We start from the raw sequence: 24,634 nt of genomic DNA, 5'->3' as shown, positions 1-24,634 counted from the left end.
TGTAATCCATCATTCTTTATTAGCTTTTAGAAAAAGCCACACATTCAAAAAGTAAGTTTATTGGCTTGATGTAATTAGGTCAATGAAACCCTATTTCAACTTCAGGATTTCTCACAGTGCAATGTATGAACGTGACAGACCGATCCGTATTAGGACAAATGCCCATGAAGCTGGGCTTTGAATCTGAGTTTATAGTTCACGTGCGTCACAGCTATGCCACGCTCATCATTTTAAAGGATGTACTTAATTAAAACGCAAGAAGTCCACATCGGAGCTGTCAGCGGGTCCATAAACAGCCCTAAAGATTTTATTTATTTGACAGAGACAGACACAGCGAGAGAGGGAACACGAGCAGGGGTGAGTGGGAGATGGAGAAGCAGGCTTCCCGCTGAGCAGGAAGCCCGATGCGGGGCTCAATCCCAGGACCCTGGGATCATGACCAGAGCTGAAGACTGAGCCACCCAGGTGCCCCAGCAGCCCTGGGTTCTTACAGTTAGGATATGACCCTATCATTCAAATAATTTGTTTAGGGGCTTTCTTACATGTTAAAAGTTAAATTATATCATGCATTAACAGAGGAAATAATGAGTTTCAGGATTCCCTGATTTATATAAAGTGAAAATTAAATCAAATGATCCAAATATCCCAAAGCACGTTTCCGGGTGCAAGCAAGCTGTTTTGAGGAAGCTACGCTTGGCCACAGCTAAACATACTTGTGCAGCCACTCAAGTAAATTTCTTCTTGCCTCATCAATATAGGGCTTGTCTTCCGCTGAACAATCTTCTCTCTTTCGATGCACGAAGCCATGGGTCTGCCCAGAAAATGTTTTAATTTGATATTCCACTTTGCAGTGTTTTTTCAACTTCTGGGTCAGCAAAGAGACCTGACAGACAAAAGGATTTCATGATAGTATGATTTTAACAGTCTAGTCATGGTTTCCAGTCCCCAGATCCTCTCGGAATGCTCAGAAAAGAAACTTAACATCAGGGCCTTAAGTTTTGTAGCTATTATGAATTTTTTACTTTTATACCTAACACAGTCCTTATAACCTCTGGCAAAGGAGAGGATTCCAAGCAATATAAAAATGATACAATATCAGTTCTTTGAAACTGTATTAATATCTTTGGTATACCATTCAATATACAACAAAATATTCAATATATTCAAATAGAAATTATTTTAAATTTGTATTAATATAATGTATTAGTTATGAATAACAATAATTTCTAAATGACTGCTTTTGAACCAGTTTTCTTCTGCTTTTTTCTTATCAACATACTGGGTTGAACACGCCCAGCTTTTTTTTTTTTTAAGTAAGCCCCCCCCCAACAATGTGGGGCTCAAACTCACGACCCCAAGGTCAAGAGTTGTAAACTCCACAGAATGAGCCCGCCAAGTGCCCCACACCCACATCTTTAAGGACACACACCTTATCTTAACTCGTGGGGTTTTTTTAAAAGATTTTATTTATTTGAGAGAGAGAGAGAACACAAGTGGGGTGAGCATTAGAGGGAGAGGGAGAAATAGGCTCCCCGCTGAGCGGGGATCCCGATGCGGGGCTCGATCCCAGGACCCTGGGATCATGACCTGAGCTGAGCACACATGCTTAAGCCACTGAGTCACCCAGGGGCCCCATCACCTTTATAACTTTAACACTGAAAAATATTTGGAGCAACAAATGAACCTTTGGGACATTTTCCCTGAAAGGTCAAGTCATGTTATTAAAATAGAAATGAGAAGAGGGGCACCTGGGTGGCTCAGCTAGTTAAGCGTCAGACTCTTGATTTCGGTTCAGGTCATGAGATCGAGCCCCGGGTCCCGCCCGTGCTCAGCAGATTCCGTGCTCTGCTCAAGGATTCTCTCTCCTTCTCCCTCTACCCCTCCACTCACTCACAAGCACGCATTCTCTCTAAATAAATAAACCTTCAAAAAAAATGAAAAGAGGCAAGATGCCAACTTACTTGCTCAAGGGGAATCACAGCATCATTTTCAGCAAAAATGAACAACGTGGGGTTCTTTAAACTGTGCACATCTTCAGAGTCCTTGACAATGCCTGGAAGATGGGGACAGACATGTGGGGTAGGATTTCCAAACATGGGCCTCAGAAACCTCTGTGGGTTTGGTTTGATTTTTCAAAGTAAAATATGTGCTTTGGGGGTTCAGTTTATTTCCTTTTCGGTAATTCCACAGAAGTGGCCTGGCCTACAAAATCAGTCTCAGAGAGAAACTTACCTAGCTAGAACGTCCTGCTCTCTGCTTCCTGCGAAGTCAGGCCAGAAATAGTGGAATTAGACCTTGCTGTCTGGCTGGCCTGCCCAGAGACAGGAGCAACCTAAAAAACGCTCCCTTGTGTGGCGATGACTTCCTTTACAAATAGGGGACAAACTTTCAAATCTGGACCATCTGACCCCTCCTGCTCTAGAAGTCTCTCTCAATCCACAGAAGCCCCACAGCGTCGGACCTCAGTTTGCCAAGTGACTTCATACATAAGGTGGGGCAGCTGTTCCCCAGGCTATTGGTGCTCTGATCAGACCATGGTTGTGACATCACGGGTGTGACGTCACAGGTGCGGTACCCGGTCCTCACAGGCCGTCTGTACAAGTTATCTTTCATCCTTCATTTCAGAATTTTAGTGCGCATTTGGTCCAAAGCCTGTTCTTTGTTTAGGGGCTGTTCTGCCCTCGGCATTCAGACCACGGCCAGGGGTCTGCCCATGACCTGTCCGCGATCTGAAGCCACTTTAAGGTAACTAGTGTTAAAGGAAATTATTCTGACATTGTGAAGGAAGTTTTATTCAAGAAGGACCACCACAATGAGGTCTGGCTATAGGAGAGAGAAATCGCTCAACCCGAAAACCAGGACAAGTGGGGATTTAGTGCCGAGGAGCAGTGCCTGGGGGCAGCGCGTGGAAAATGACTAAGAGGAAACATCAGAGTGAGACGGATTCTGGCCGGAGGACGTGACGGAATTCCAGCTCATGCGATCCGTTGGGCTGGGGGTGAGGAATGTGGTCAGACATCCGAAGTTGGGGGATTCTCACTAAGCTGCCCCAATGGGCCAAGGACAGAGCCCGGGTCCCTCCCAGAAAGAGGACTCACAGACGAGCCTGGCTCAGGTGTGGTCGGGACAGGGTCCAAGTCAGTAGGAAGAAGAAAACAATGGGCATCTCCTGCTTGCATGTCCGGTAGGCAGCACAGCAAAGCCAAGCAGCCCAGAGGGCCTCCCCTCCCCTGTAGTCCCTCTCTAGGAAGCAGGGAGCCACAGGAGGGCTGGCCACGCTCCACAGAGGTGCTGACCCCCTCTACTGAGGCCACCATGCATTGCTGGACAGCAAAGGTTCGATGCCCCCGGGCGTCTCCTGAGTCCTGCCAAGGCCCTCAACTCACGCAGTGCGCAACAGCGGCCAGAAGGGGGAGCCGGCGAGGCGTCCACGCAGGAGAGCCTGCATTTCACACAAGGGGACAGTCATCCCCGTTGTGCCCAAAGCCAACTGACAACGTATTCTCGTCGGTGTAAGTCAGTATATTTAAAGGATTTTTTTTTTAATGCTAAAAATAAGCAAAATCACCACAGCGAACAACCACTGATCCAGATAGGAATCCTCGGTCTGTAACGGTAGGACATACGATCACGAAAGAAAACCAGATTCCCTTCTGTGTCTTTTTCCCTCTTTCTTTCTTTTTTTTTTAAACATTTTAATGGTCTGCTTCTCCAGCATGGACCTAGTACGCCACGTCCCCGCGCACACGTGCTCTTGCTTCACTGCCAGGACAGCGGCGGTCTGTCCCGCTGGAGCGTTTACGCACCACTGCACTGCTCTCCCCTCCCCTGCCCTCCTTCCTTAGCCTGCACCGCGCAGCCGGACCCTCCCGTCTTGGGACAGCGGTTCACGGTGTCCCTCAGAAGAAACGCGGCCGGAGAGTCACCACGATCCCGGAGATACAGGTTACCCCCTGCGCCCTCGGGCTCGGGGACGGTCCCGACCGCACAGCGCGGGGACCGGGGCTCCGGGTCCCAGGGACAGCTCCGTCTCCGGCATCCCCCACCCGCCCCTCCACTCTCGGGTCTGCAGAGCCCGGCCCCGGCGGACGGGCCGTCCCTCCTCCAGGCCTCCCGCGTCCACCGCGTCCGACGCGCGAGGCGGATTTACCGTAGACGGACACGCCCGCCCGCAGCTCGGGGTACGTCATCATCACGTGGTGGACGGCCACGCCCCCCCAGCAGAATCCCACGACGCCGATCCTCTGCGCGCCGCACTGCCGCCGCAGGTACGTCAGCACGGCGTCCACCTCCCTGGAACAGAAAGTTCGAGAATCAGGGGCGCCTGGGCGGCTCCGTCGGCGGACCCACCGCCTCCGGCTCAGGTCGCGATCCTGGAGGCCGGGATCGAGCCCCGCATCGGCTCCCCCTCGGCGGAGAGCCCGCTTCTCCCAATGCCCCTCCCCCCACCCCCCGGGCTCGCCCTCTTGAAGGAAATCCTACAGAAAGAGAAGAAAGGCGGCTAGAGGCCCCTCGCAGGTGGACCCTGAAGAGCCAGCCTCGGAGACGCGGACGCGGAGCGGTCGCCGGTGCGGGGATGCGGGCGCGGACTCCGGTTCGGAGAGCGGCGAGCCCCGGGCCGTAGCGTGCCGCGGGGACAGAGTTAGGGACACGGTTGACACCGCTGCATTCCGTGCGCGCAGGCCGCGGAGAGCGCCGGCCCCGAGTGTTCCCGCCACCGAAAAGAAAGTAACCCTGGGACAGCACAGCGGTGTTGCCGAAGGCTAGGGCGGCAGTCATTTCGCACAGAAACGCGCTGGGTCAACCCAGCACACCTTACACTCACACAGCGTGACGGGTCAACGGTATCGCAATAAGGCGGGGGCGGGGGGCGGGCAAAAAAACAGTCGACAGGCATTCTGTGAGCACCCCGTGTCTCGCCCCCTCCCCCTCGCACCCCGCAGGGGGCGAGCGCGGGACAGCAGGTGCTCGGCCCAGGGGGCAGTCACGGGGATCCGCAGCAGCTCTGCCTCCGCGGTCTGCGATTCTTGCTTTTGGGGCTCTGTCCTCCCCCGGGACTGCCGCCGTGATGCACATCGCCCCACGGCTCTCCCCACAGGTCTCTCCACCAAGCACAGCCTCCTCCAACCACCTGACAGAGCGGCGGGCGGGCTCTTCGCAAACCACAAATCACACCAGCTCACAGCCCAGCTGAAAGCTGAGCCCTGGCCTTCCGCAGCCTCCCAGTAAAGGCCAAAGGCCAAAGCACAGTGTCCTAAGACCTGATCCCAAGATCCACCCCCCACCCCCCACGGAGCAGCCCAGCCTGCTCGCCTCCGACAGACACCAGCCCCAGCCGGGCAGCTCCCGCAGCTAACACCCCGACTTGGGACCGCAGGTCTCCTCCCGTGCCCAACGAGCAGAGCGGGACTTGGAAAGCTGCCAGCACCCTGTACGCCAGAAGAACACCAGGAGTGGCCCCGTCTTTGCAAATGGTTTATTTGCAGATTGCTTGTTGGGAACTCAGTGTATTTTCAGCTAGAAGCAATACACCCAAACGGAGGTAGGGAAGCAAGGCCAGCCAGAAAGTTCTGGTTTGATCGGATAAAGAAGAAATGCTACAGCTTTAAAAAGGGAAAGCAAGCCATTCCCTTGCACTCTGCCTCTCCCTTTTGATCATAGCATATCCTGGAGCACCTTTAAATAAATGGATTCTACTGCTAAGTACAGGGCACTTACAGTCCTCACGTGAGTGGCAATTAAGTAATTCTGCAAAATAACATGGAAAGAGCAATAGTTCTTGACATTTGGGGTTTTAATTTTTCCTCGGATGCTTTGATCTCAAGAGTAACTGCCTTAATTGGAGGAGAGGAGGAGGAAGAGGTCACTTCTATAAAAACACTTGAGCTCGTGTGAACATGACTTTGCTGGTGCTGCTCTGCACGTGCTCCCTACTTTTCTGGAAGCACCAGGGTTCAGCTTTGGATGAAGCTCTCCTCCCACCCACCAGTGCTTGGTTCATATACCTTGGGGGATTCTGCACTAGGTTCCAGTTGTGAAGTGTGTGGTGCAGGCGGACCAGCAGAAAGCATAGCCATTTCCTGGCCACAGTGACTGATTCCAGGACAGACCTATGACTAAGCCATAGCCATTAGGGCAAAATGTGAATTTTGCTGGGTTGCTGGAAAAGGGACCGGTGGAAGGCTGGAGCTGCTGCAGCCATCTTGTCACCCAGAGGCAAGGGTTGCCTGAGAATGGAGCCAGTGTACAGGCAACCTAGTAGAGAAATGTTGGAAGGCAAGTCCCGGAGATAGTTTCTGTACTAGGAACCAACCCCTGTTTCAAAGCCAGAAACTACCTCTTTTCAGCTCTATAAACCAATAAACCCCATGACTGCTTAAGCAGTAAGCATTCAAGATGGGTTTTGTGTCACTTAGGAACACACTTGACCAGATACAAGGATTTCAGTCTCCTTTCAAAGTGAGTGTTTCTATCGCCCCCCACCCTGCCACTTTTTTGTTTTGTTTTGCTTTGCTTTCCTTTGTTTTTTGAGAGAGCACACACGGGCAGGGAATGGTGTGGGGCAGAGGCAGAGGGAGAGAGAGAATCTCAAGCAAGCACGGAGCCCAACATGGGGCTTGATCTCACCATCCTGAGTCATGACCTGAGCTGAAATCAAGAGTCACACGTTTAACCGACTGAGCCTCCCAGGTGCCCCAGTGTTTCTCTGTCTCATTTTTGTTTAAAACGCATGGCTCTCCTTTTCCCCTGTGGAACAGTACTGCTGGGCTGCTCCGACATCTGCCAGAAACTCTGCTCTGTGCTCACAAATGGCAGGCAGACCCTCCCACAGTTTTTCCTCAGAAAGTCGCCAAAGGTCCTAACTGTTCTCCCCTGACCCCAGCCCTCCACGGAAAGCTGAATTCCACAGTCGCATCCCGGTCTCTGTGGTTCTCTTGTGTTTCTACTTCTAATTTTTCTCTCCACATCTGGCTTCATTTTGGTTTTCTTGGGGTTGCAGGTTAGGGGTGCAGGCCTCCTGGGAGGGACTAGGAAAAGGTTAAGTGTGCAGGAGGCTTATCGCCAGGAATCTCGGGGCCAATGCTGAGGAAGGGGAGGGAAGGAAGCTGAGCCAGGCAGGGGGAGCAGCCGGCTGTGACAGTCTCCACACAGGCCCCAACCAGCTCCTCAGGGAGGCTCAGAGCCAAGGTGGCTGCTGAGGGCCCCCCTGACTTGAGGCGAAGGAGCCAGGCCTACACAGCCCTGCAGGAAGACTCCGCAGGATGGGGCAGAGGAAGACAAGGCAGCTGATGTCTCAGAGACAGTCCCCGGGGCCACTGCTGGGCTGGTCTCCCGCCCACAAGCTCGGCCCTGCCGGGAGCTCCCAGTGTAGCCCACAGCACAGGCCCCTGCGAGGGGGGGTTCCCAGTGAGTGTGGGGCATGAAAACGGGGCTGAGAAGCCAGGTAGGAGCACTCAGCAAGGCCCCGGGGCACTCAGCAGGGCCCCAGGCCCCTTTGGGCTAGGGGCAGAGGTCTGCCTGGGGCCCACCAGCCCTGGGTGCAGCTCCTGAAGGGCTTTCTGGTGGAAGAAGGAACCAGGGACCGCATGCCCATGGGCAGGGCCCCACATTCTTAGCAGCTTCCCCAACCTCAGCTGGGGAGCAGCTTATCAAACCCAAGGCTCACGTCCGGTGACAGGGAAGAAGAAGGTTCAGAAGGACAGATGGCCAAGGTGAATCGGGGCTGGTTTTCGGGGAACCTCCCTTGCTCCTTGCCCTGTCAGCTCACACTGACTTGTTCAGGAGAAGCTTGGCATCAGAGAACCTTCCCGGCCCCTTTCCCCCTCCGCACTTAGCCCAGACGGAAGGAGCTGTCTGGACGGCAGCTAAGCACGCTGCTCCTTGCTTCTGGGCCACAGAAGCTAATCCAATAAAAACCTGAAATCCTGGGGGGAACCCCCTCTTTTACTTCTCACTGCTCCCTGGATCCTGGCAAGATGGCAGTCCTGGTCTGATGGGCCTGGAGGTCAAGACCTGAAATCTCTCAGAGGGGGAGGCGGGGGGCCAGGTCTAGGCTGGGGGAGGGGACGGCTCTTTGGGTTTCCCGTCAGCTGAGCCCTAATGGGGCAAGCCCCTGACCCAGCTTCTTTTCTCCGCCCACTGCCTCGAATGGTTCTGCAGCCTGGACAGGACGGAAGGAGCGTTGGCCCTGTGCACCTCGAAAGCACCCCTGTCAAGGGAAATCGGGCCACCCACAAAGTGGCCCTTCCACAACGTTCCCTTGGCACGAGCGCCACAAAGTTGCTCAGAGAGGGAAGCAGAAAGCCTGCTGGCGTCCCACCTTCCAGGCCACACACAGGCTCCATGAAAGCCGGTTTCCTGAGGCACTAGCTATGGCCCTGGAAGTCCCACACGAGGGAGGGTGGGGGGTGTCTGAACAGTGAAGCAGTACCCGCTTCTCCCTGCAGCCTCCGCTCTCCTGGGGATCCTGGGACGGGAGCGGTGGCAGGGGGGCCACAAACATGGGCGATAACTTACTTATCGATCTTCCTGGCATCTCTTGTTTTCAACCACTCCGGGAAGGTGGACCAGTCCCCAGACGGGTGCCATGGCTCCTGACCTACGAAGAAGTCCGGGACGATGGTCCTGTCAAACAGGGACATTCATTGCTCTTCGTTTCGGAGCTGCCGGGCTTTGCTGACATTCATGAAGAAGCCTGTTAACGTTGGTGATTCTGATTCACAGTGGGGACCACGAAGGCCAAGCGTGATGGCATCAGAGAGGCCAGCTGGCACCAGGCCAGACTACTGGGGATTTCGCAACGGAAGGTGCCAGGCCTCCGCCAGCCTCCTCGGAGCCCAGCCCATCTGAAATGACAAGGCGATCCCGCAGGCACAGTCCCCACAGGACGGATGGCCCAGGACGGAGCCCAGAGCCCCCTCCCCCGCCCCGGGAGCAGGCGCCTGGCTCAGCTGGCCTTCTGCGTTAGCCCCAGGTCAGAGGGTACACCTGGGTCACGAGTCCAGTCACGATGACTAAGCACTTTTCCCCCAGCCTCCGCCCAGGATGCCGACAGGGCACAACCTCCTGCCCAGAGGGAAAGGTCTCCTGCAGGTTCTAAAACAGGCGGCAGAGAGAAAACAAGCCAGTTCCCCGAGTCTGCGTCCCTCCTCCACGCGAGTCAACCCCCCGCCCCCTGCCCCAAGGTTGGGTCCACACCGTGCGGGCCAGAGACTCGCTTCCTAGAATAAAGGCCTTGGCCACAGATGAAGGAACCCGGCTCTTCCTGCCAGGGTGGAAGGGACCCTGGAATCTGCGTCAGAAGAACCCAAGTTCAAGCCCCAGCACCTCGCCCGCCTGCCCCGTGACCTTAAGTCACTTTTAGCCTCATTTTCTCGGTCTGATGAACAGACGGCACGGCCAACCTCAGCGGGTTATCCTGGCGGCAAAGCGAGCTGGATAAGTGGGAGAGCTCTGTAAGTCATGGGAGCCTTTGCTCATCATTTGTGTTCCGCCTCCAGCTAAGGACCCACCGTAGGACAAGGGAAGCCACCACACCAAGGCCCAGCCTGCGGGGTCACTGGGAGGATGAAGGACACATCCCTGTAATGCCCTCTGCAAGGGGTCCATCCAGCCCAGCCTCAGTACAACCGGGGTTGGCTACGGTGCTTCTCACTGGGTTTGCCCCTAGTAAGTCATGTGGCCTCCTGTTCCAGACATCTGGGGGCATGAAAAAGTGAAAACTCAAGTGCAAATCCTCTTTGCCGTCTGCACTAATGCTGAGTCACACAACAGTGGGCGTGTGACCTTCAAATGGATTTCTCTGGTCGGAAAACAAGGTCGGTGCACACTGGATTTGCAGCTTTTTGAGAAAACAAAGGAAATCGCAGTGCGCCCCACTCGGGGCTGGTGGGTGGGAGGCTGTCTGAGACTGGAGGGAAGGACCGGCCCCTCTCCTCCGTGTTTACGGACACTGTGCCAGGACCTGGCGTGATGGGAAGCAGACAGGTGTGTTCTCAATACTCAATCCGGCAAAGGCCTCACCTTCAGGAGATGAGTGAGGTCTCACAGCACCGTTCTAGAACCCCCGGAAACTCGGACAGGACCCTGACCGCTTGTGTTTAGTGTGTGTTTCGCCCAGGCTAACCATGGGTGCCCTGCTTGTAAAATCTGACCCGCCTGAGACCTGTCCAAGGCCAAGGAGCAGATCCATTCCAGAGCCGCAAGGGAGGCCTGCCCCAGGCGCCCTGCGCCTCTGCCCAGGCAGGCCCCACATCCGCCAGTAACTCCCTCTGAGTCCAAGGGGTCTACAGGCCCAGGCAGGGCAAGGAGGAGCTGAAGCCCTGCCGGGCGGGGGGGGGGGAGGGGGTAACACGGGGTGCCCCCCCCACGGGGGACTGGGTGCAGTGGGCAGCCTCTGGACGCCAGGTGGTATTCCGCTCACGTGACATTCCCCATTGAGGGGGCGGGCCAGGGGGGGTGTACCTTGAGATGAGGAAGTAGTAACCTAACTTAGGATGCAGGTGGGGTTTTTTGCATTTGGTTTTGTTTTCCCTGAAGGGACCGTAACAGATCACAGAAATCTCCAGGAATTTAAGGAAAAGAACAGAACGTCCTACGTACGTGTATCCATTTCCTGCGATCAGGTCAGCCATATATCTGGTGTTGGGCAACTGCCAGCCAAATATATCTTGAACGACGATCACAGCCTTGCCCGTGTGGAAGGGGGGCTTGGTCACGTAAGCCTTGAAGTGCTCGACTTGAACTTCCTGTCCCATCCCTCCATACTCTAGCCTGTGGCCAATGTCACACGGACAAGGATGAGCCTCATTAGCCATTGCAGAGATTGAAGGTGGGCTACAGAGAGAGAGCGAAACATGCATTATGTTCCGAATGGTGCAAATCCAAAGATAATAAACAGTAAGTAAACTAAAATCAAGAGTGTAGAAAAGAATTCATTTTAACTATATGCATCGTGTATTTCATGGAGGAAATCGCTGGTAACTTGTGATTCTGAGTGGGGCTAACAGGAATCCATTCCCATTACAAACACTAGAAATACCAGAGGGAATGTAACCAACAGATAAAAATTAGAATCGTGGAGCCCATAAAGGGAATAATCCCCAGCCAGGATTGGAGAGGAGACTTGAAGCCAGGGTCACGGTGGCAACGAGCAGATACTGAGTGAGCCCGGCGATCCTGGGGAGCAGGCTAGACCCAGGAACAAGCGCTAATACCCCCCGAGATGGGGATTTGTGACTGAGACCCCACGCAGTGTCAGAGCCCCCAAGGTTTATATTTATTGGGGGAAATAAAAACAAAAAACGACAAAAGAAAAAAAATAAAACTCTACCAACAAGGGCTAGAATGAAGGTTAGAAAGCCCAGGGAGGGAAAAAAGAAACCAATCCCCCAAAATTTCCCCTCTCCCTTCAAAGTAGAAATTAGCAGATGGTGAAATGAACCAAACAATTGACCCGGGGCAGCGAGATCCCTGGGCACCCCGCAGAGGCAAATGCAAACCTCCTTAGGGCAAGACTTCCACAATCCAAGACAAAAGACGCTACCCCTGAAGAGGGTCGGCAAAGGTGACAGCCTGAGGGTGGCTGGGGTCTGGATGCCAGGTGCAGGGACCGCCAACTGGTTTTGTTGGCAGGGGAGGGGCGGACCAGGCAAAGAGGAGTCGGTGAGGGTTTTTTTTTTTTTAAGATTTTATTTATTTATTTGACAGAGATCACAAGTAGGCAGAGAGGCAGGCAGAGAGAGAGGAAGAAGCAGGCTCCCTGCTGAGCAGGACCCTGGGATCATGACCCAAGCCAAAGGTAGAGGCTTTAACCCACTGAGCCACCCAGGCGCCCCACGGTGAGGGCTTTTTGCCCGAGCAACTGGAAGAGGGTAGCGCGTTCTTTCAACGAGAAGGGGGGGAGACTCAGGACGAGCAGGTTTGAGGAGATCAGGTCTTAAAAGTGGGGTGGTAAGTCGGGAAACGTCTGCCGGACAAGCTGAGTGGCAGCTCCTAACAAGATCAGGGCAGGGGTCCAAGCGGAAAGACAAGCTTGAAAGAGTCAGCAATACACAGCCCGGCCTCTTTTTTTTTTTTTTTTTTTTTTTGCGGATTCCATACACATGAATTTGCCTCATTGCAAAATTTTTACTGCAACTCCAAAATCAGTATTTGTCGTGCTTTCGCCATCATCCACGGACTTCCGGAGAGCAGTGGCAGACCTGAGTCACTGACCCACACGGTCCCTGCCAAGGTCGAACAAGGCAACGCTCTGCCTCCTCATTCAGCCCCCACAGCGCACAAAGATCTGCTCACTTTCTGTTGGGTCCCACACCTTCCGCATTTTGCGCTTTCGATGGCGACTTCATTGTTTATGAACAGACTCCAGGCATAGTGCCGAAGAGCTGTCTCGTGATCCTAAGGGCTCCATGAGCCCCCAAAGATAATACGGACGGTAGACAAACCCGCTGATGGCAGATTCAATGTCAATGAATCAACTCTATTATTAAGTAAGGCGTCTCTACTCAGAAACACACATAAAACGGGGTGACCCATTGACCAATGCACAGAAATGGGACCAGAGGCTCAGAGCTGTGGTTCGGGATTTGCTAGTCTGCTATCCACCTGACTTTATCAACCTTGACCACGTTTGGCCCTTAATGCAGGTTTTAACTGCACGGGTCCACGTACACGTGGCTTTTTTCCCCATAAATACACTCTAGGACCATAAATGTATTTTCTCTTTTTTATAACTTTCTTAACATTCTCTTTTCTCAGGGTGCCTGGGTGGCTCAGTGGGTTAAGTCTCTGCCTTCGGCTCAGGTCATGATCTCAGGGTCCTGGAATCGAGCCCCACATCGGGCCCTCTGCTCGGCCGGGAGCCTGCTTCCCCCTCTCTCTCTGCCTGCCTCTCTGCCTACTTGTGATCTCTCTCCCTCTCTCTCTCTGTCAAATAAATAAATAAAATCTTTCAAAAAAATTTCTTTTCTCTAGCTTACTTCATGGCAGGAATACAGTATTTAACACATATTAACATGCAAACTATGTGTCAATCATCTGTCTGTGGTACCGGCAAGGCTTCCAATCAACAGTAGGCTATTAGGAGTTAGGTTCTGAGGAATCAAAAGTCCTAGGCGGATCTCTACTGCACGGCGGTCAGCACTCCCAGCCCCGGTGTTGTCCAACTGCAGTGTAAATAATGAGAAGCAGCTGCACATCGTATTTAAAACCTTGAGAGTGAATGACAGCATGAAGCGAACGACAGTAGATAAAGAAGAGAAGGATCTAGAAGATCCCCCTAGACCTTCACCATTAAAGGCTCTGGGGAGTAAGAAGGAACAAGCGAGCGAGTCTGAGAAGAAACAGCGAGTGAGGGGGAGGAACCCCAAGTCACGGGCCTGAAGCCATATGAAGACAGTTTCTAGGAGGCAGAGTATAGACCGAGATCTTCCGCAAGACACCCTGAGAGAGGCACAGGGCTAAGCAAGGTGGACGTCAGGGTGACCTCCACGAAAACAGGTCTGGACGGCCGGGGTGCGCAAGACAGCAGCAGGCTGCAGAGAATGGCAGGAGAGAACCAGACCCGGTGAACACAGAAGCTCTTCATGACTTTTGCCAGAAACGGGAGCAAAAGGAGTGAGCAGAAGATGGAGGGAAGATAGGGCAACAGTCTTTTTACTTATTAATTTTATTTTAATTTTTTATTTATTATTTTTATTATATTTTATTACCTATTTCATATTTATTTTTATTATATTTTAATTATTAAGATTTTATGTATTTATTTCAAAGAGAGAAGTGAGAGATAAAATGAGCAGCAGATGGGCAGAGGGAGAGAGAAAGAGAGAGAAGCAGACTCCCCGCTGAGCAGGGAGCCTGATGTGGGGCTCCATCCTACGACCATGACCTGAGCCGCAGGCAGACGCTTACGCAACCGAGCCACCCAGGCGCCCTCGTTTGATAATGAAGAAGGGTCAGCACATTTCCATACGGGTCAGAATGGGGGCTCAGAGCGGAAAACAAAGCACCAGCAGACCAAACTGACGGCGCGAGGGGCACAGGGTCAGCCCAGGGAGAAGGTCAGCTTCCCCAGAAGCTCGGGTGGGTCCTCCATGGTCCCAGGAGGGAAGGCAGGAGGCTGTGTGGGTGTCCCCTATCTGCTTCTGCTCAGAGAACCGAGAGCCGTGTCAGCAGTGAGGGGGACGGCGGGGGAAGGTCGGAAGGGACAGGAGAAGAGGGAAAATGAAGGACCAGGGAAATGTACACAGTCCCTGAGGCTGTGTCCCTCCAGCCCCGTCCCACAGCAGGACGGTGGTCCGAAGAGGGCAGAGAGATGGAGCAGAGCAAGACCGGGCTCTGGAGGTCGGGGGCATAAGGTGGATATGGGGGTAAGACACAACGACTCTCAGGGACCCAGGGGAGCGGACGGGTCACAGTGGAGCCCCCCCACCGCTGTGCAGCCCAGCCAGACGGAGAGAAGCCTGAGGAGGAAAGCAGAAGGAACCTGTTAGAGAACACCGTTTGCTTGACCCTTGGCATAAAGCAGCATTCCTTACACTAGACCCAAAAAACACAAACCAGAAGGAAAAGGGTTAATAAAGTCCACGAAGTGTGTATTAGCGGCTTGAGCTTCTATAACAAAATAGCACAGGCAGGGCAGCGGACAGGACAGAAAGGTATTTCTCCCCACTCCAGAGGCTGGACGTCCCAGATCGGGATGCCCGCAGGCTCGGTGCCGAGAGGGACTCTCCTCTTCACTCGTGACAGCCACCTTCTGGCTGTGTCTTCACAGGCACCCACAGAGAGAACACACTTTCCGGCTCTTGCTACAAGAGCACTAATTCCATCCTGGGGCCCCACCCTCGCAACCTCCTCTAAGCAGAATCACCAAAGGCCCCGCCTCCAAATACCAACACGTCTCCAGGGTTACGGCTCCCACCTATGGACTTGAGGGGGACACAAGTCCGTGCACAGCAGTGGCCAAATGTAAGATCCACTTGTAAGACAACTGGGGGAACCGAGCTGACGGGATATTTGATGGCACTTAGCATTACTGTTATTAGGGGGGTAATACTATCACAGAGATGGGTGTGTGTGTGTGTGTGTGTGTGTCTGTATGTATACAATCCTTAACCTTTTACGGCTACATGCTAACGTATATACAGACAAAATAACTACATGTCTGGAATTTGCTTCAAAATACCCCAGGAGTGGTAGAGGTGGGGAAGATTGAAATATCATTCTCAAAGCAGAAGATTTAATGTCTAGATAAGATACAGGAAGAATTCTTGGGGCACCTGGGTGGCTTAGTCAGTTAAGTGTGTGCCTTCAGCTCAGGTCATGATCCCAGAATCCTGGGATCGAGCCCCATGTAAGGCTCCTGACTCAGCAGGGAGTCTGCTTCTCCCTCTCTCTCTGCCTCCCAATCCCCTTGCCTGTGTGCTCTCTCTCTCTCTCTCTCTCTTGCTCTCAAATAAATAAAATCTTTTTTAAAAATTTTTAAAAAGGAAGAATTCTTGGGGCGCCTCGGTGGCTTAGTCGTTAAGCATCTGCCTTCAGCTCAAGTCATGATTCCAAGGTCCTGGGGTAGAGCCCTGCATCGGGCTCCCTGTTCAGCAGGAAGCCTGCTTCTCCCTCTCCCACTCCCTCTGTTTCTGTTCCTTCTCTCACTGTCTCTCTCTATGTCAAATAAATAGAAAAAATCTTTAAAAAAAATAAAAGTAGGGCACCTGGGTGGCTCAGTGGGTTAAGCCGCTGCCTTCGGCTCAGGTCATGATCTCAGGGTCTTGGGATCGAGTTCCGCATCGGGCTCTCTGCTCAGCAGGGAGCCTGCTTCCCTCTCTCTCTCTGCCTGCCTCTCTGCCTAGTTGTGATTTCTATCAAATAAATAAATAAAATATTTTTAAAAAATTAAAAAAATAAAAGTAAATAAAAAGGAAGAATTCATACAAATCAATAAGAAAAAGACAACCCAAGAGAAAAATTCTTCAAAGATATGAACAGGCAACTCACAAAAGGGTACACCTGAATGGCACATAGACTTATGAAAAGATATCCAACCTCACTGGTATTTAAGAAGTCGTACTATTTTGTACATGACACAGATACAATCCGCACCTTGCAGACTGGGAAATGTCTGTTAGCACCAAGAGTCCGTACGCATGCAGGGAAAAGGGAGGGAACACGAACGGATACAAACTCTGGAAAGTACTCTGACAAGGTCTAGCAAAGTCAAAGATGCAGATACCCTGCAACTCAGAAATCCCACAGTTGGGTGTGGGATTTCCATTCCCTAGAAAAATTTAGACCTCTGTGTGCATGCAAGCACACACACATACACACGCACGCACACTCATGCCCATATGTGGTGAGTATGGAAAAAGATGCTTTCGGTGGCACAGATGTGATGCCAGTAACGGGAAGCAATCTGACTTTCAGGAGAACAGGATAAACTGTGATGTATCCACTGCTGTGGGTTGACTTACATCCCCAGAAAGACATGTTCAAGTCCTAACTCCCAGAACCTATAAACGTGCCCTTACTTGGAAATAGGATCTTCGTAGAAGTAATCAAGTTAAGGTGCAGTGTCTGGCTGGCTCAATCAGCTAAGGGTCTGACTCTCTTGATTTCTGCTCAGGTCATGATCTCTCGGAGTCCTGGGATTGAGTCCCACATCAGGCTCCACGCTCAGCGGGGAGTCTGCTTGAGACTCCCTCTCTCTCTCCCTCTGCCCCTCCCCCCTCAAATAAATAAATAAATCTTTAAAAAAACACAAAAGTTAAGATGAGGTCACCCTGGATGAGAGTGGCCATTACCCCGGCAGCTAATATCCTTGTAGGAAGAGGGAAATTCAGATACAGAGACACATGGAGAGGAAGGCCCCATGAAGACATAGGCAGAGACTGGAGGGAGGCTCCTACAAGCCAAGGAACACCGGGCAGTGCTCGCAACCATCAGAAACAAGGGGAGAAGCAAGGAAAGATTCCCCTCTGCAGGCTTCAGAGAAAGCAGGGCCCTGCTGACACCTTCATTTCAGACTTCCGGCCCCCAGAACCGTGAGAATACACTTCTGTTGTCTTACGTCCCCCAGCTGGTTCGTATTTGTTAAGGCAGCCACAGGAAACAAATACACTCATAAACAAAGAACACGTATAGGAACCAATATGATACATCTTAGCAACATAATGCTAGATAAAAAGACAACAGCTTTTTTGATGCTAAGTAAATACAAAAAGAAAAATAATATTTCTTTTACTAATAAATATACTGTCATAACGCATGGGAATAAACACACCACCATTAGACAGTGGTTCCTGGTGAGGGAGAGAGGGTGGAGACTGCTGGCTTTAGCTGCATTTGTTACATTTTATTGTCTCAGAGAGTTCCAATTAAGGACAAAATGTTCACATTTTTTAAGCTGGGGTCACGTGAATATGGGTGGCTGTTAGACTCTTTCCTGTACCTCCCAGGATACTTTAGAAAGAAAATAACTAAATTTTAAAAGAAACACAAATTCAGAGCTAGTCATTTATGCAAAGAAGATCTAAAACTATTCCTCATGGTTTTGTTTTCACAAGCTCGGTTATAAAACTATTATTAGTAAGAGAAGTCACAACAATCCAGGACCAACAGTGGCAAATCTTACGTCCGATGCACTCTCTGTGGACAGCTGATTGCTTCGGCTGATTTGTTTCTTTCCTTTTTTTTTTTTTTTTTAACTTAAATTCTATTTAGTTGACATACGGTTTAGCGTCAGTTCCAGGAGTGGAGACCAGTGGTTCATCACTTATACACAACACCCAGGGTTCATCACAACAAGCCCTCCATAACGCCCATCACCCATCCAGCCCACCCCCACCATCTCCCTCCAGCAACCCTCAGTTTGTTCTCCACAGTTAAGAGTCTCTCATGATTTGTTTCCCTCCCCCCCCCAAATAGTCATGTTTTGTTTCTTCAATTCCACATATGAGTGAAATCATATGGTATTTGTCTCTCTGATTGATGTATTTCACTTAGCATAATACACTCTCGCTCCTTACGCATCATTGCAAATGGCAAGATTTCATTCTTTTTGATGGCTGAGTAGTAGTCCATTGTGTGTGTGTGTGTGTGTGTGTGTGTGTGCGCGCGCGCGCGTATGCACACACATACATATATACCATTTCTTTTTTAAGATTTTATGTATTTATTTGACAGACAAATCACAAGTAGGCAGAGAGACAGGCAGAGAGAGAGAAGGGAGGAAGCAGGCTCCCTGCTGAGCAGAGAGCCCAAAGTGGGGCTCGATCCCAGAACCCTGGGATCATGACCTGAGCTGAAGGCAGAGGCTTTAACCCACTGAGCCACCCAGGTGCCCCTATATACCACTTCTTTATCCATTCATCAGTCGATGGACACTTGAACTATTTCCATAGTTTGGCGATTGTTGATAATGCTTCCATAAACAGCAGGGGGTACGTACTCCTTTGAATGTATTTTAGAATCCTTTGGCTAAATCCCTAGTAGTGCAATTGCTGGGTCGTAGGGTAGCTCTATTTTTAACTTTTTGAGGAACTGCCATACTGTTTTCCAGAGTGGCTGCCCCAGTTTGCATTCCCACCAACAGTGTAGGAGGGTTCCCCTTTCTCTGCATCCTCGCCAACACCTGTTGTCCCCTGTGTTGTTAATTTTAGCCGTTCTGACAGGTGTGAGGTGGTATCTCATGGTGGTTTTGATTTGTATTTCCCTGATGATGAGTGATGTTGAGCATCTTTTCATGTGTCTGTTAGCCATCTGGATGTCCTCTTTGGAAAAATGTCTATTTATGTCTTCTGCCCATTTCTTTTTTTTTTTTTTAAAGATTTTATTTATTTATTTGACAGACACAGATCACAAGTAGGCAGAGAGGCAGGCAGAGAGAGAGAGGGAAGCAGGCTCCCTGCTGAGCAGAGAGCCCGATGCGGGACTCGATCCCAGGACCCCGAGATCATGACCTGAGCCGAAGGCAGCGGCTTAACCCACTGAGCCACCCAGGCGCCCCTTCTGCCCATTTCTTAAGTGGATTATTTGTTTTCAGTGTGTTGAGTTTAATAAGTTCTTTATAGATTTTGGATACTCTTTATTGGATATGTCATTTGCAAATATCTTCTCCCATTCTATAAGCTGCCTTTTAGTTTTGTTGAGTTTCCTTTGCTATGCAGAAGCTTTTTGTCTTGATGAAGTCCCCATAGTTCATTTTTGCTTTTGTGTCCCTTGCACCCGTTGACATGTCTAGGAAGAAACTGCTACAGCCAAGGTCAAAGAGGTTGCTGCCTCTGTTCTCCTCTAGGATTTTGATGGTTTCCTGTCTCACATTTAGGTCTTTCATCCATTTCAAATTTATTTTGTGTGTAGTGTAAGAAAATGGTCCAGTTTCATTCTTCTGCATGTGGCTGTCCAATTTTCCCAACACCATTTGTTGAAGAGGCTGTCTCTTTTCCATTGGACATTCTTTCCTGCTTTGTTGAAGATTAGTTGACCCTAGAGTTGAGGCTCCATTTCTGGGCTCTCTATTCTGCTCCACTGATCTATGTGTCTGTTTTTGTGCCAGTACCATGCTGTCTTGATGATGACAGCTTTGTAATAGAGCTTGAAGTCTGGAATCATGATGTGCCATTTCTGCTTTTCTTTCTCAGGACGGCTGTGGCTGTCTGGGGTCTTTTTTGGTTCCATACAAATTTTAGGACTGTTTATCCTAGCTCTATAAAAAATTCTGGTGGTATTTTTTAAGGATTGTATTAAAAGTATAAATGCTTTGGGTAATACAGGCATTTTAATAACATCTGCTCTTCCAATCCAAGAGCATGGAATGTTTTCCCATTTCTTTAAGTCCTCCTCCATTTGTTTTCTAAGTATTTTTTCTTTAAGATCTGATTTATTTGACACAGAGAGAGAGATCACAAGTAGGCAGAGAGAGTGGGGAAACAGGCTCCCTGCCAAGCAGAGAGCCCTGCCCAATGCGGGGCTCCATCCCAGAACCCTGAGATCATGACCTGAACCAAAGGCAGAGGCTTACCTGAGCTACCCAGATGCCCCAATTTCCTAAGTATTTTATGATTTTCAGAGTATAGATCTTTTACGTCTTTGGTTAAGTTTATTCCTAGGTATCTTACGGGTTTGGTGCAGTTGTGAATGAGATCGATTCCTTGATTTCGGTTTCTGTGGCTTCATTATTGGTGTCCAAGAATGCAACAGATTTCTGTTCATCGATTTTATATCCTGCGATTTGCTGAATTCATGTATCAGTTCTAGCAATGTTCTGGTGGAGTCTTTTGGGTTTTCTACAGAGTGTCATGTCATCTACAAATCGTGCAAGTTTGACTTCTTCCTTGACAATTTGCATGTCCTTAGGCTGATTTCTTACCTGACTTGTCCTATGGGACTGCAGAGACCACAAAAAATCCTGGCCATTTCAAAGTGCCCTTGAGCCTGAATCTTTTTTCTTTATCTTCAACTGATACCCGCTCTCTAGAAGGGAAGTTTGTGGCCAGGAGAGCCACCATCTGGACTGATCTGCACAAAGGGGCAGCCCAGGAGAGCCTGGGTATGGAAGGCTGGACTCCAGCCAGACCCGTCAATGGCACAACACTGGTCTGTGTTCTAGGTCAAGCAGATTTTCCAAGGACCTCTATCTGCCGTGGCTCCTAGGGAAAGAGCCTCAGGGTAGCTCTCCTGACTGGAGGACACACACAATGTCTGGACATCCCTTTCAGGATGTTGGCTTTGCCCCGCCCCTCCCCAAATGACACCTTTGTTAAAGGAGACTTTTCAGAAAAAAAATAAAAAGATGAGTCTCATAAGATTTTTTTTAAATGAGCACATTAAGAATTTTATTGTACTCATATAATAGGAGGGAATGAGGCAGCTGTGACAGCTCGTTGGAAGGGAGAAGGAAAGAGCACAAACGTATGCGGAGTAAAGGCATCGCGAAAGGAGAGAAATCTGAGATCGCGAAAGGAGAGAAAACAGATTTTCCCACAGGTGGGAGGAAGCCAACTGATCCTTCACCAGAGGGGACAGAAATTACTCACTCACTGGTTACCAGCGACGTACAAAGAGTCGTGGTGGCACCAAGGGGCCAGAATCAGACGACCCAGAAGGGTGTGCCACCGAAGACAGAGGCTGTCCCCAAAAAACACACAGTTTCTTCTGTGTGACATCCATCGTGAGGTCGCTCACAGTGAGCAAAAGGTTTCCTCCTATTGGGGGAACCCACAGGGATGGGACAGTGGGTCTGACGCAGACGATGGGAGCCTCATAAAATGTGTCAAGGAGGGCTTTTCTGGAGCACCTGGCTGGCTCGGTCTATAGAGCATGCAAATCTTGATCTCGGGGCTGTAAGTTTGAGCCCCATGTCGGGTGCAGAAATTACTTAAAATCTTAAAAAAATAAATAAATAAACAGAAGAAGAAGGGCTCTTCTGTTTCCTAGCAGGGGGCTTGGCAGCACTCACTGGCCACCTCGAGATCGGATCTGTGGTCTCCACTAGTGAAGCCTCTGGAAGTCAGAAGCTCCTCATGGCACCAAGGATAACCAAGACGCGCCCCTGCAGAGGAGACCCTGACTGGCACCTTCTTTAGGAGGCCACACTGGCTAACAGCGCTAACATCTCACCATCCGCCCATGACCTTCATGCAAGAGGCAACAAGACTGTGAATGACCTCAAGGCCCACTCTCCCAAAGTGACTTACAGTCCCTTCACCAAGACTCCTTCCTTCACCAAGCTGCTCTGAACTCTCTTCTCAAACAGACCCTGATCTGGGGGTTTCCGAGGACGTCTCTGCCACGTCCCATTCCAGTAAGAATCCCTCTAAGTCAGTTTCACAGAATCCCTGACTCTCCAAATCTAATCTGGTTCCTCATTCTCCACTGCCAACACCCACAGCCACCCCGGGGTGAGGTCTGATCACGCGGGCTTGTCTTCTGCAAGAACCCATTTGGTCGGTTTTCCAGAACTCCCATCCCCTGTGATGCTTCCTTCCTCTTAGCCATTTTCTACCCACTGACCCCTGCTCCACTCTTTGGCTCTAAATTCCCACTTTTCTTTGTTATTTCCGGAGTTGAGCCCAATCTCTCTTCCCCACTGTAAAACCCCACTTTACTGGTCCCTACCCCTATCCCGATGGTCCTGAGTAAGGTCTGCTTTCCATTCTTTAGCAAATGCCATGAATGAATAATTTGTTCTCCCACACCCTACAGCCCTGCTTCACATACCAAGGGTTTCTACAATATCACAAGTCAAGACCCACAGGGATCACTGGTGCCTATCTGATCTGTCAATTCCCAGGGGCTGACATGTCCTGTTCTCTCTCCTAACTGGAACCTTTCTGAGGCATTCCTTTGCCCCATACATCTCCATGCTTCCTGACTCCTCTCTTGAATCAGTTATAATATCGGCCTGATTCCCTCTTTCATAAATGAAATAGAATCTTTCAAAATGTGCTCATTTAAAAAAAAATTTTTTTTAAGTAATCTCTACACCCAACATGGGGTTCGAACTCACAACCCCAGGATCAAGAGTCGCACGCTCTACCGATGGAGGCAGCCGGGTGTCCCAACACGTGCTCATTTTTTATATCTGTATGAGAGTCACGATTTTACCTCTCGCTGAAAATTATCTTTTAACAACGGATGGAACAACAGTCCCTTTTTCTCACTGGAAGTCAAAAAGCAAGAAACGGGTAGTAAAGTGTGGTCCAGCGAGTCTGGCTTTCCTGCTCTCATACCCTCAAGGATGTCAATAATTCGTAAGTCAGATTTCCCCATGCAATGACGTTCTCCAACAGAAACAGAGAAAACAGATTTCAACGGGCAAAGGGAACTGGCGTCAATGGGACTGTAACCAGCAATGCTATCACGGAATAAATCGCTAGAAGCTTTCAGAGATCTGGAAACCATCAGCAAGCCAAACACAGGCTAAAAGGTACCAGGAAAGCAGTGGCTGAGCGGGAAGGCTCGGTGTTTTCCCCGTACTGGGTAAACAAAGCAGAAACTTGCCTGGCCACTGATTCCCGATCTTGGAGCTGGGAAGGCTCAGCTACCGCCCCACTCATCTGTCCACCCCACGATGATCCTACAACCGCCAACAACTCCAGATATTTATTTGTCAGCAATCCTGCCTGTATTTTCCGGAGGGTACAGGTCTAGGCAGCATGCATTAGAAAGGCAGACCGATCAGTACCCGCTGGCCTGCGAGCATGCCAGTCACGTGGCCGCCTTTGGCCTTCTCTCAAGTTCTTCTGAGGCCTGGACAGCCCTTCCCCCAGACACCTGCGGGGCTCACTTCTGACCACCTTATTTTCAGTAGGCTTTGAAAACAACAGGTTGTATTTGCCCCAGGCACAGCCAGCCCAGTCAAGAAATGCGCAGCCCTAGGGTCAAGGGTAAGAATGCTTGCTTAAATTATTAACGTAAGGAATAGAGATATTTTGCAGATTCCAAACCTCCTGAGATGGAAAAGACCTCCAGGGCACAGACAAAGTGGTCACCTGCTAGTATGACCTCATGGGCCTCCAATCAGCAGTGTCCACCTTCTCAGGAGATTCCCTCCCCGAATTTTGCCCCTAAAAGCCCTCATTTGCAAGCCACCGAGGATTCTGGACTTCTGAGCATTGGCTCTCTGCTCTCCTGGGTAGCGCCACTGCAATAAACCAGCTGGCGTTCTGCTCTGCAAAAGCTCGGTGTCCATTTTTACCGGCTTGCTGCAGATCTGGTGGGCAAACTCTCCCTTGGTTCGGCTACATTTTGATGCAGATACGCTCATTCTCCCCGCAGGCTTATGCTGGTAAGAACTAGACAACCATAGGTCCAACTGTAGGTCAGTAAATTCCAAAGAGTATTCGGTGGCATGAAAGAAAGGCACCAGGTAAATGGAAAAACTTAACACGAGTTTCCGTACTACAGTATGATTTCAACGACGCTTTCCAACAATGTGGCTAAACCATGCGGGACAACACACCAAGGCGGGCTGGCCGGGGCTGCTTTTCCGCGGTGACAAGGTGCTATGCCGCTTTGGTACAAAGTCAGGTTTTGAACAAGGGCTTGATCGGCTCGTGACCTGCGCGCACGGCGGACTCGCTCTACCTCCTGCAAACGCGCGCTCGGGGGAGAGCTGAGCGGGCTGCGCGCGTGGCTGGGCCCGCGCAGTGCACGTACCTGTCCGCCGCCCGGAGCCAGCGTTCTCCCCGCGCGGAGACGGCCCGCCGAGCCCGGGGACTGTCGGGGCGGGCGGGGCGGAGGCGCCTCCCGCCGGGACGGAAGTGGACGCGCTGACGGAGAGCGGCGGATCCCTGCGGGCCAGTGGCTGCCCCGGATTCCCAGCCTCCCGCGAAGGCCGGGCGGGAGGGGGGGGAGGGGCAGGGGAGGGGAGACCTGGAGGGCACGGGGCGGGGGGGAGGGGAGAAGGGCGGGGAGAAGGGCGGGGCGGGGGGAGGGGGAGGCGGGGAGGCGGGAGGAAGGCCCGAAGCAGGAAGTCGCCCGGGCCCGTGAAATTTGCATGAGCGCCGGCCTCCTAGGACCTGGGGTTTCCCTGCTGTAAATCTGGATTAGGCCGTTTTTTAAAAATAAACTGTTACATAGTTCCATATTCATCGTTGTCCCCCACTTCATGCTTCGGTCACCGAAAGTTGTCATAACC

At 51.0% G+C, this 24,634-nt stretch overlaps 1 protein-coding gene across 1 annotated transcript; it reads right to left on the bottom strand.

Moving 5' to 3' along the window:
* On the bottom strand, positions 1 to 24,352 carry CMBL (carboxymethylenebutenolidase homolog). The gene is made up of 6 exons (XM_045999360.1): positions 24,154 to 24,352; positions 10,603 to 10,836; positions 8,518 to 8,625; positions 4,151 to 4,293; positions 1,962 to 2,053; positions 1 to 883 (listed from the first exon to the last, which is right to left on the bottom strand). Exons 2-6 carry the CDS (start codon positions 10,815 to 10,817, stop codon positions 704 to 706), a joined length of 738 nt encoding a protein of 245 aa, XP_045855316.1. The 5' UTR covers positions 10,818 to 10,836; positions 24,154 to 24,352; the 3' UTR covers positions 1 to 703.
* Between the last annotated feature and the right edge of the window lie 282 nt (positions 24,353 to 24,634).

The sequence above is a fragment of the Meles meles genome, chromosome 3 (genome assembly GCF_922984935.1).
Source record: "Meles meles chromosome 3, mMelMel3.1 paternal haplotype, whole genome shotgun sequence".
Lineage (NCBI taxonomy): Eukaryota > Metazoa > Chordata > Mammalia > Carnivora > Mustelidae > Meles > Meles meles.
The sequence above is the reverse complement of the archived record's forward strand: the minus strand, read 5'-3'. Positions and strand labels throughout refer to the sequence as shown.

Excerpts from the sequence above, each read along its gene's own strand:
- CMBL (XM_045999360.1), bottom strand. The coding sequence starts at position 10,817 with ATGGCTAATGAGGCTCATCCTTGTCCGTGTGACATTGGCCACAGGCTA. Across the intron at positions 4,294-8,517 it reads GATGCCAGGAAGATCGATAA|GGAGGTGGACGCCGTGCTGA; the intron begins GTAAGTTATCGC and ends TTTCTGTTCCAG. Across the intron at positions 2,054-4,150 it reads GGCGGGCGTGTCCGTCTACG|GCATTGTCAAGGACTCTGAA; the intron begins GTAAATCCGCCT and ends CCCATCTTCCAG.